Genomic DNA, 12,121 nt, shown 5'->3' with positions numbered 1-12,121 from the left:
CTGAACTCTGCAAAAATATTTTTATTTGTTTGAGGCTTCCCATCTGGATCAATGTCCATGATGGTACGCCACAATTCAGAGAATCTGGCTCGTTTTTCTTTGGGCATGTATATTCCATGCCATAGTGCTTTCAGCATGTAGTCAATGTTGATCAGAATTTGCCCAATCCTGGTATCATAATAAGCTGGAGGTAATTGACATGAAGAACTCTGATCATAATTAGCTTCTAAGCTGATTGCAGGAATTTGATTTAAGCAATAAATTCCAACAGCCAATTCTCTTATTATCTGATGGACTTCTCTATAGTCTAAGAGGGCAGTAGGGTCCACAGGAGTCAGTAGGATTACAGTGCCGAAGCCCACATTATTCATTTGACTCATGATTCCACACGGGTTATCTAATTGAGAGCGGGCATCTTCTTTGCCAAACAACCAGCTAACTAGTACAGTAGTTAGCAACTCCTGTACTTCACTGCGATCATATTTTTCAAAAAAAGCAGAAGCATTTCTCTGTACTGCTAAATTTTCCAGGTAGGTTTCTTCATCTTGAATTTGATCGAATCTAGGTAATCCTTTTTTAGGCAATCTCAACATTTTTAATAAATTCTAGTGTGTCGTTTTTGAAGTTTCTGCAATGAATAAAAAGAAAAAGACAAGCAATAAAATTTGTCATGGTAATGAAGCTGGATTGCTGAAAAACTGTATCTGTTCCTTTCATCTTTTCTAGGTTAATTGTTCAATGGTCAACCATTACATTTTTCAATCTTTTTATAAAATCGTTTAAAAATTGTTGACATATAATACTATATTAGTTTCACCTCAGTGTACAACATAGTGATTCTACTCTCATATACCTTACAATGTGATCACTGCTATATGTCTAGTAACTTTCTGTCACCATACAATGTTATGTTATTGACTATATTCCCTGTGCTGTACTTTACATCCATGTGACATACTTATTTTATGACTGGAAGTTTGTATCTCTTATTCCCCCATTCCCCTCTCCTCTGGTAACCATTCATTTGTTCTATGTATCTGAGCCTGTTTTTGTTTTGTTTGTTCACTCTTTTTTTTGTTTTTAGATTCCACATATAAATAAAATGATACGATATTTTATCTTTCTCTGTTATTTCATTTAGCATAATACCCTCTAAGTCCATCCATGTTGTCACAAGTGGTAAGATAGAATGTAATATTATTCATTAATAAAAAAGAACAAAATCTTTTTTTAATCATTCATTTGTTGTTAGACACTTAGGTTGTTTCCATATCTTGTCTATAGTAAATAATAAACATGGGGGTACATATATCTTTTCAAGTTAGTGTTTTCTTTTACTTCGGATAACAACCCAGAGTAGAATTGCTTGGTCACATGGTAGTTCTAATACATTTTTCAATCTTAAACCAGCTGCAGAGTAAGTTGAAATTTGAATTAAAATAATTAAAACTGTGGAACCATTAACATTAATCATTTTGTTTTTCTAAAGTAATCAAATGAACAAGTATGTCAAAAAGAAATATAAGTATATATGAGACGCTACTGTTGCATGCCCATTTTTCTTTGTTGGAGAGGACTTTTGGCATATTTTCTGTTTACTTTTTTTTTTACTGCAAGAAAATAAAAACCTGCTTAAAAGAAAAGAAGTGCCTGCTTAGTTTCTGTGTAACTAACTGCCTCCCTGTTCCTGGAAAAATAACCATAACCACTGTTTATTGAGTATCTACTATTTGCCCAACTCTCTATACACAATATTTTATTTCATTTAATTGGCTCCCTTTTCACAGATCTCAAAATTGGGCCTACATTGAAATCACCTGGGGCTTGTTAAAACAGGTTGCTGGGCCTTCCCTAGAATTTGATTCAGTTGGTTGGAGTGGGGCCAGTGAATTTGATTTTCTAAAAAGTTAAGAAGTGAGGCTCATGCTGGTAAGACACTGAGAACCCGGCTAAGGGAGATAGGCGTCAGTATTCCCACTTTATAGATACAGAAATGGAGACTAGGAAGGTTGCAGAATATGCCTAAGGTTTCACATCTTCAGAATCAGAATCAATCTAAGTCTGTCCATACTCAAGTCCAAGACCTATACCCACATGGACATGGGAAAGGGGAAAGGACAAGAAAAAGGAAGAAACCTACTTTGAAATGATTGTTTGCTTGCCCTGGAGAGAGAAGCTGCATCCATGCGGGGCGGAGATTCACAGCCAGGAGCCCCCAGTGGGCAAGTCACAGCCTGGAGGATCTGAAGGGAACTTCCTGAGAGCCTGGAGGCCTGCTTCACCCAGCGTGGACACCCCGCCCTCTGGTAGCCCTCCACCTCACCTGCAGTCCACGGGTTTGAGCCGTTGGTCTTCAGAATCTGGGGGTGCTGGGCTGAGCCCCAAGGGTTCTCCCACCCCCAGCTGTGCTCTTGCAGACTGTGCCTCCCCCCTCCACCAGCGTCAGTCACTTGAAGCTGCTTAGATTTTTTTCATACACATGCCCCGCCCCCTCTATAGAAGGCCTCACATCCTGCCCCTGTGGTCACCTTGCCTCTATTACTTTCTGCTTTCACTACGTATTTCTGTGAAAAGAGAGAGGCAGAGGCAGAGGCCCTGAGGTAGTCCTGAGTTGGAATCCCACTTCCAGCATCATTCTTTCAATCAACAAACCTTCATGGAACACTTATTATGAGCCAGGCACTGTTGGTATGGTGTCATAATTGAATCATGTGGGTGGATGTCAGGTTGAGTGGAGTTGAGTGAATGAGAAGGCAGAGAGAGGACATATGTACTTGAGAAGCAAAAGATGGTTAAGTAGAGGAAGTTGTAGGACCAGGGATATGCATTTTAAATTAGTACAGACTAGAACATTTTAAATGATAGGAAGAATCAACAGAAAAGAAGAGGCTGAAGATACTAGAGAGAGGAGTATAAGGTTTCTGATAGGCAGGAACAATTGGGATACAGAGAACAGGTAGAGGCACAGCCTTTTGATGTGTGGACACATTTCCCTTTCTAGTGGCAAGAAAGGAGAAAGGATGGGTATAGCTACAGGTAAGTTAGAAGTTCTGGTGTTGGAAAGTAGAGGCAGTTCATGGCCTGATGAGTTTGATCTCTGTGAAAAGCTCAGGTCATAAGCTGAGGAAAGGGCAAAAAGAGGGACCTTAGAGATTTGTGGGACAGGAGAATGTTTAAAATAGTCTTCGAAAGTTCTGAGTGAGAAAACGAGTTGCCTAAAGAGATGAAGTATAAGTACCAAGTATTGCTCAGGAGTGTGAACCTTAAGCAAATTGTTTAGCTTCTCTAAACCTTAGTTCTCTCATTTGTCAAATAAGGCCATCTAAGCCATGACCCTGATGACAACGAATTGAGTTATTTTTTAATGTAGCTACAGTAAAAAGAGTCAGTAAAAGCTGCCTTCTTTAAGTGTTGCTGGTGGGACATTACCATGTAAGAGTTCAAAATAATGTTAATATCACAGTTTAAAATATCCGAGTTCTTTCAAGTATAATCTTTCTGTAGATGGTCAATTCGACTAAATTGGTTAATTAAGCTGCACAGTTAAAAAAAATTCATGTAATGAACTTCGAGACCACTACATTATACAATAATAAAGCAGCAGAGTATTTTATTTTTATATAATCATTATTCAATAAATGTTATTACCTTGTAAAATATTACACTGTAATCTCCTTTTCAATAGAAAGGTTTTCTAAGGAAATGACTTGGAGCCTTCCACATTTATCAGATGCCTTTTCATTATTCTTCTCCATTTTTACAATTCTGGATCCAAATTGCATGGCCCGTTTCGGCAGAAGAGCAGAGGATGTAAGACCAAGCTCCACTGCTGCAAGACGTAAAATTAGTTTTTCACCAATTCCACGGGGTAAAGTCAAGTTTGCCTTTTCCCAAACCGGTAGGGAATTTAGAAAGGAGACAACATTTTCATCCAAGAAAGGAAATCTAAAATAAATAGATAAATATAACCACTATATAAAATGAAATCAATCTGTTATGATCATTTCTTTTGCATTTTACGCAATGTTAAAATTATTTTTGAGGGTGCTATTTTTCTCAATTAAAAAATATTCTGGTTATTTACACAATTTTATAGCTAAAATTTAATCACATTATTTCACAACTTGTAATTTTAATACTCACACTACAAAATAAGTTAATTTTGTCTAAATAAATTAGCCCTATGGTGTCAAGAAAATACTTCAAATTGTTTCATGAGTTATCTTTGGGGATGCCTTGGAAACAAGCATGTTCATAAGTCAGTTATATCTGCTCTTTATTATGTCTATGAAACCAATAAAGAAGGGCTCTATAATCCTGAACTTGGGAAATACTTACTTATGGTAAAACTGTATGTATCGAAATTACTTAATTACATTTAAACTGTTTAAATGGTGATGATCTGGTGCAATAGAACAAGGTATTAGAGTTTAAAAATAACTCTCTGCCTTTTTGGCTTCCCTGATTTCCTAGAAAATTCTGTTCTTTTTCTGTTTAAAATGCTTTAACATTTTCCCTTCTTCCCATTCTTCAAAATACAATAGTTACACTAGTGTTTCTATTTTACTATAATTTTATTCAAGCTCAGAGAGATTGGAAAAAGTAAAGGTATTTGTTATACGTAATATTTTATAAAAATAATTAATTGTAAAAGCATATTTAAATATAAAAATTTGATCAATAGATAACTGGTAATATGTATGCAAAAATACATAATAAAATGATTATTTAGATCTAGTCACTATATTATCTGTATGAGCAGTTTTAAACATTCTTCATACACATTTTTACTTGAGAGTATCATATGGCACCTTTAGAATTAACTGCTTTTACTAAATAAAATAAATTCCTTTTCTCTGATCTAGCTGAAATAATGGATTGAATCTCTCTCTCTCTCTGTTTCTGTCTCTCACACACATATATCCTTCAAAAGGAAAACATTTTAATGATTTTGTATTGTGGCATTATTTATCTCTTTATAAATAAATTTTGAAAATCATGCTAGAATAATGACACAGTAGTCAGAACTGGCAACATAACTATGACAACCATGTAAAGGCAACCATGGTTCAGTGGAAAGAGGGAACACTAAAGTAGAAACAATGAAGTCTCAGAAAAGGTGTATTATGTTCCAATTCCCACAAAACTTATTTGGACTCCCTGTCCTTGCATGCTTGTATTTTTTTTGTAATTAACTACCACTTAATAAATTAACCTACTTGAACAAATTTCCGCTTTTTATAACTAAATGATACATCTTCCTTTATCCTCAATGCTTTAAAAAGATGTATTCAAGCACTTGTTTACTATCATCAGAAATATGTTGTAGGTAAAAATAAACCCCCACATTAAAAAAGAATATACATACGAAAGTGCCTTGATCTCTTTGAAGGTTTTAGGTAACTTGCAACATACAATTAAATTATGTTCAAAATACAACAGAGGGAAATCCAGTACTAGAACCACCATTTAAATCAGTATGGATCTACATATACAGAAATGTCTAGAGACAAAGCTGGGTTATATGACATTGGAGGAGAAAGCTTGGGAGTAGGGCCTATGCTCTTATTGGGAGGAAAGCAAACATTTAAAACAACAAAACCCTTTAAATAGCTTCTCTCGGTATTTCACTATCTCAGCTTTACAGTCTTTTTCTTTGTCGTCTTAAAAGCAAACATGTTATTGTATCATCTTTGAAAATCACGGAAAAGCCATTTCTTGGAGAATGATTCTGGAAAATAACCATTCCTCTAACTCCTTCCCAGATTTGCTGCTGTCTTTGTTATGTAAAGCCAAGGTATTATTGTTGCTACTATTATTCATTTGAACAATCTTTAAAGAAAAAAGGAACCTAAAAATCTGTTTAGTTTATTATTTTTACAAAATTACCCAACACTCAGAGAATTAGTTACCTTGCTTCTTTTCCATGGTCACCAATAACTCTATCATCACGACCAAGATTTCTAGAAGAAATTCGACCCAGTTCCATCTCAATTTCTTTATTCAATCCTTCCAGCCCATGTGTCTGAAAGCGGGCACGATGACGAGAGTAACCTGCAAGTTGCTCATCTGCACCAATTCCAGTAAGAACTACCTATAAAGGTTTAAATAAATCCACATAAAAAAAAATGTTACCTACTATACGGTATGGAAAACAACTAAGACAAAAGCAAACCTTAAAAAATTATCATCTCAAAGACATTTTCAGAGAAAAACCACAAAGTCATAAAATAATAAAATATGCCCAATTTTTAAAAAGTCATAAACATTGTATTGTAGTTTAAGTGCAACTAAAATATGCTATATTCTTGCAACCTAAATGCTAAACACTTTAAGGGTCAAAATTAGGTCTCAAATTCTTCTGAGCAGATATACTGTGACATACCTTTGCATTGCTCTGATATGATTTCACTTCATCCTGGGTCACTAACCAACCAATTCCTCTAGAAGCAAACCAGACTGCACAGCCAATGCTATCATCCAACACTGTATCCAAGGGCTGAACTAAGTGACATATTCGAGTTCTTCTTAATTTTTGCAGTTCTTCAAGAGAAACATTAATTTCAACAAAATTCCAAATCCGGGAAGGGTTAGCAGCTTGCAGTTCCTTTAGTCCCGCTCAGCAGCAGCAGCAGCAGCAGCAGCAGCAGCAGCAGCACCACCACCACCACCACCACCACCACCACCACCACCACCAGCAGCAGCATTTTTAGAGGAGTCTTCAGAAAATATTTCACAATTTTTCTGTTTTATCCTTTTTTTGTTAAGACCAGTTGGTATAGGCTTTTCTTTAGTCATGAAAGCCACATTAAGAAGATCAATTGGTTCATCTAAAGGAATATGACGGTCAGCAAGGGTTGCAATAACCATGGAATCAATACCTCCTGAAAACAGGATTGCAACATTTGCTTTCCTATTGCAAGTTTTCAAAACTTTACCTGGTGTCAGGTTTTCATCCCTAGGTAAGCATAAGACTCGTCTCTTGACTGCAATACTCAGGACATCAATGAACTGCTGAACTATTTCTTTCATGTTTCCATCAGTTAGAAAGACCTGAAGTGTCTCTCTTGTAGGTGGGGTGCTGGAAATGTTACTGCGATGAATATCAAGTGAAGCTTGTGGCAACATCATATTTAAAGGAACAACAGGTTCTTTTAGATATAGATTGGCTTCATTTGCTACCACTGATACAAATGTTGGCAAGTTTGCTGAAATTTGAGTTAGGCTATTAACACATCCTTTGATAACATTCTCCTTAGAAATATATTTCCAAGGATACAATTTTAAAACCACGGATTTGGAAATGGAAGCAGATTTGAGATTGATTCTGAAAATTCCAGATGCTGGAACTTCTTGCCACTGATTGGCCAATTCAGACATTTGGGCACCAACGGAAGAGAGGCAGAAACTCTTGCCCAAGTTACTAAAATGCCAAAGCAAGCTACGACGACCAAAAAAATCTCTACCAAACCACAAATGATGACTAGATGCTTGATAATATATAAAAGACCAAGGACCTTGGACTTCTGAGAAAAGTGACAAAATATCGGATTCATTCTTACAAGAGGAAAGATAATTAAACATTATTTGAGCATCATTCTCTTTGGCTTCAACCTTTACTCCACTAAAGACTTCTCCATTCCACAGGAACACATTGCCTCTTTCATCTTCCACAGGCTGGGCAGTCAAAACACCTCTTAAGTGAAGGACATGACCAGAAAATAAACACTGGTAGTTAACATTAGACTTTAACAACTGTTTGCTACTATTGGGTCCCCGTCGTTTAAGATTATGTAGTAAATCCTCTTTCAAATCTTTGCTGAAATGTTCGACAGAAAAGCTTACAGAACAACAAATGCCACACATTGTTATGTAAAATCAAGTTGACTATTTCTTGATTTTGGTCTTCTCTAAGTTTTCTATTTCTTGGTATTCTTTTTTCAGCTCATCCAATAAATCTGTGGGGGAAGGGAGAAGAAATATTAAGTTAAATAAAAATTCTTAGACTTTTACCTAGTAATTCACAGGGCAACATAGGCCATTTACCAAGATCAAACCATTTGAGTATAATGCACTGTTGGCACAAGTAATAATGTACAACAGGCTTCTAATGATGAACGTTTTTATTTTTTAGGAAAATAGTTTGTTTATTAAATGCTTATTTTGGCCCAGGCAGTTTATTTAAAACCCACACAACTTTGGAGGCTCAAAGTAATTCATGCAAAGTCATAAAAACTGAAAGTGATAAAAAGTTTTTTATACCTAGATCTGTCTAAAACTCTATAGCACACATTAATAATTATTGCTTTCTAACACATTTTCTACATTTTTATTTGATTTTATTTTTACCATAGTCTCTTCTTTGGAAGGCTAACTTGAAGAAAACCAAACACATTAATTTTATTAACAGGTATACCACCATTCAATCTTTAGCTATATATTAAACATTTAGATAAAGACAGTATAATTCAGGTACTACCATGAAAGTCTATAGAAAGCCTACAAAACACTTCCTGTGCGTTTCCATATAATACACCAAGAAAACTTACTTTTGCTTTCAGAAAGCATTTCTGTTCGGTCTGCAAGAAAGAATATGTTGCTGTTCTGTTGCTGTCTATATACTTTCTGCAAAACATAATTTAGGCTAATATTATGATTTGATATAAAAAGCAACAGATGTCAAAACTCTGAACCCTATTATCACTTATTCTTGAACTTCAGTAACATGTTCAGAATATCTTAGCATACAGATAAACAATCGAAAGTTACCCATTTCATTATCCTGCCATCTAGTAATTGCTACCATTAACACAGGTAAAACTTTTTCCTCTGAATATACCATAATACCATTTTTCTTCAACTAAAAGGGCTTCTATTATAACTACAAATTTATAATTTGCTTTTATCAATGAACAATATATCAAGAATACTATTTTTCCTCTTAAGTTCTTTTACAACATTACTGTATGAGTCTAACATATTACAGTTTATTTGGTCAATTCTCAAGTTTTAGATATTTAAGGTGTTACCAACTTTTCACTATTATAATTCAATGTTGTGATGAACATCTTTATAACTAAATCTCTGTGCACTCCCATGATTCTTTCCTAAATATCAATTCCTATAAATAGAACTGCTAGGTCAAACTGTTACATACCTTTAAGATTTTGGTACATTCTGCCAATTTGCTCTCTAGAAAGTCTGTATCAATTAAAATGTGCGTTAACCTCTAATATTAGACAAGTGATAATACCAGGATTGTCTAATCTGTCAGTTATCAAAAAATTTTTAAATGCTTTAAAGGGCTCAAAATCATTTTTTCATGAACTTTAAAATGTAATTTTTTATAGTATAACTACAAATGAAGCAGTACCTTATCTATGAATATATTAACGGAATGACATTAAATAACCAGGTTAAATATTTGGAAAATTTGTGTAAAAAAATTTGGGGAGTGGGAAGGAAAGTAATTTATCCTTTTGTTTTTCAATAATTATCCACTTTCTCTTAAAGGAATAGTTTCCTCTCTTCTCAGTATCTTTAAAGTTCATTTGTTTCTAAAGAAAACATCAAATTCAAGTACAAAATAAATATCAATAGTGATTACAGCTCCAAGATAGTATAATACAATTAGTATCATTTGGTTCAAAGGTAATGCGAATTATATATGATGAGAAAAAGATATCATTGACTATGATTAGCATATAGATATATATCTATATGTAACATAAGTATATGAAATCTTGGACACTTCTCACTTTTGCAATTTAAATAGATGGGGAAATCTTATAAATTATATAAAATTCTTATAACTTTAGTATATAGTTAAGATATAATCAAACCCTCCTGTAAACTATTCAGAATCACTCTAATAACTCACCCTGTTTTTCTTCAAGTTAGAAAGTTCATCCACAACAACTTTTTGTTCTTTAATCTACTGAAATAAAGAAAAACATCTTAAATCAGAGGTTCTCAGTGTATGCTCAAGGAGGGCCCATTAAAGATGAAATGGGATAAGGGGCTATAATGTACTGATTGTCCAAACAGGCAGTGTGTGAATACAGATTTTCAACATCAGTCTATGAGAGGGTGCAGGTGTGGAAAAGTTGAAGGAGGAAACAGTGATTAGACTTACAAAGTGTTAGCCCATTGAGCCCAGAGGGTTTGGTATTGGTAACTGGCATTCATGCAACGGCCATCATTATTAAACAAAGTTTATACCTTTTACTTAAAATAAAAAATACGCACCAGTTTTTCAATGATATCTTATAAGTTAAGCTTTAGCTTTTTAAAATAAAAAATAGCAAATGGGATAAGGGGTAGGCTATATTCCTCCCCTCCAAATACCAACGCTTTTCACAATTTATGTACTAAATGGTGCAGCCAGGCATTCAGAACAAGCAAGTAGTACTAAATACTCTACAAGGGGTAGTGAGACCTATCACCTTCTATCTTTCCTTATTCATCTTTGTATGTGAAAGACTAGAGAGCAGGGGGTCTCACTTTTTATTACTAGGAGAGGCCTCAACTTGGTGTAAACTAAGTTACTGCCTAATTCTTTTCAGTAATGGAGGTAATTTTGTGAACATGACTTGTTACATAGTATCACTAGTGCCTCTAAAACCAGTTTTTATAATCTTTGTCCTACTTCACACACCTCAGGGATCTGTCATACATTAGTTTAAGTGGCTTGCTATGTTAGTAATCAGAATGGGCTGTGTGTGGTTTGAAAATTCACCCCACCGCCCCACGAGTGTATACACTTATTTCTCCAGTTAACATAACAGTGTAGTTAACTGATTAGACTGAGTTGAACTGCAAGACCCAATTTGTACAACCTTCTTGAAACCTATGTTTGAACAATGCTTTCCTACTCATTTTAGGAATGGCAGGCATACATACATTTCTAGTTATTTCACACAAGGAAAGTGTGATACTGAGGGATTAGAAACTTGAAATGCTATAATCATCCCCATCTCCACTATATTTTTAAAGGTTCTGAATGTTCATGGCAGTTAAGATTTATATTATATTGGCTTCTCTACCCCTTTTTTGGGAGGTGTTGTAATAACCAGATACATGTTTCAGGATCATTGCTCTGGCTAACGTGGAGAATAAACAGATTGGAAGAAGGTAACGATGGATGAGAGGTCAATAAGGAAGCCTCTGCAGGGTTCCCAATGGTAGGCAGATGAAGGTGGCTGGTTTAGAATGGTAAGAGTGTACATAGTGATAAAAGGACATATGTGAAATGAATTTCAGAAGTAGAACGGATAGGACTTCGTGATGGCCATCAAGAATGGCTCCTAAGTTAACTGGCATAGACAACTGGAGGGATGGTGGTGACATTTTCTGGGGTGGAGAATATGGGCAGCGGAACTGGGGTGGGCAGTATTTCTAAAGTTTAATCCTAATCAAATTTCCGCCCCACTGCCAAATGGTTCTAATTCTGGAGAAAGTTTCCGGGTCTCCCTTAACTGTAGCTGTTCAGAGATAAGAATAAAAGGAGCAAAGCGGCTGGCGAAGCCGAGACTGGGCCGTGCTGCCGCGGTGGACCTCTTCTGCGCCCAGCGGCGCCCTGTCCAGAACTGCGGGCCTTCCCGCCTCGTCCTGTACTCACCTTGCTGCTAAGATCCACTTTGTGAGGGGCCGAGTTGTCGGTAGGGACTAGCCCGGCGCCGTTTTCCGGGCGTGCCTCTCCGAAGGGCATCTCCATCGAATGCAAAACACGCAGGTTGCGGAGCCGAGCTCGCGCCCCTGCCGCCTCCAGCCCCCAGCCTCAGCGCGCGCACGCTCCCGGGGCACCACCCATTCCCTTTGCCTTTCCGGTAAGTCCTACCAATAGCGTCTGCGCGCTCACTGAAACGCCTGCGCAGTCCGGGTCTGGCCCGGGAGCAGTTCCGCGCTTGCGCACAGATGATTAGCGAGCGCGCGGGTAGAGCCGGGTAGTGAAGTCTGAGAGGTCCCAGAACAGTGCCCTAGCGGATCCGATGCAGAAAGACTTTTGTGACCTCTTCACCACTGGACTGTGAGTTGTGCGCGCCCCCCAATGGTAAATATGAGAATGGAAGCGCAGTAGAAATACTACTTAATATTTATTATCTAGGCAAGGATATGAAGC

At 36.4% G+C, this 12,121-nt stretch overlaps 3 protein-coding genes across 3 annotated transcripts in view; all 3 read right to left on the bottom strand.

Moving 5' to 3' along the window:
* ANKAR (ankyrin and armadillo repeat containing) overlaps window positions 1-3,783 on the bottom strand; it is a 50,845-nt gene extending 47,062 nt beyond the window's left edge. The window contains exons 1-2 of the mRNA XM_006921280.3: window positions 3,649-3,783; window positions 1-628 (exon numbers count right to left, since the gene is read on the bottom strand). Coding sequence (XP_006921342.2) covers window positions 1-593 — 593 coding nt within the window. The 5' untranslated portion in view covers window positions 594-628; window positions 3,649-3,783. The remainder of the gene's footprint in view (window positions 629-3,648) is intronic.
* On the bottom strand, window positions 3,586-7,903 carry ASNSD1 (asparagine synthetase domain containing 1). The gene is made up of 4 exons (XM_025039304.1): window positions 6,669-7,903; window positions 6,386-6,618; window positions 5,913-6,094; window positions 3,586-3,945 (listed from the first exon to the last, which is right to left on the bottom strand). Exons 1-4 carry the CDS (start codon window positions 7,864-7,866, stop codon window positions 3,660-3,662), a joined length of 1,899 nt encoding a protein of 632 aa, XP_024895072.1. The 5' UTR covers window positions 7,867-7,903; the 3' UTR covers window positions 3,586-3,659.
* ASDURF (ASNSD1 upstream reading frame) lies at window positions 7,598-11,754 on the bottom strand. Its single transcript, XM_025039303.1, has 4 exons — window positions 11,621-11,754; window positions 9,881-9,934; window positions 8,550-8,625; window positions 7,598-7,958 (listed from the first exon to the last, which is right to left on the bottom strand). Exons 1-4 carry the CDS (start codon window positions 11,714-11,716, stop codon window positions 7,888-7,890), a joined length of 297 nt encoding a protein of 98 aa, XP_024895071.1. The 5' UTR covers window positions 11,717-11,754; the 3' UTR covers window positions 7,598-7,887.
* Window positions 11,755-12,121: the final 367 nt, after the last annotated feature.

The sequence above is a fragment of the Pteropus alecto genome, unplaced genomic scaffold (genome assembly GCF_000325575.1).
Source record: "Pteropus alecto unplaced genomic scaffold, ASM32557v1 scaffold3, whole genome shotgun sequence".
NCBI classification, from domain to species: Eukaryota; Metazoa; Chordata; class Mammalia; order Chiroptera; family Pteropodidae; genus Pteropus; species Pteropus alecto.
This window is presented reverse-complemented; position numbering and strand designations above follow the sequence as displayed.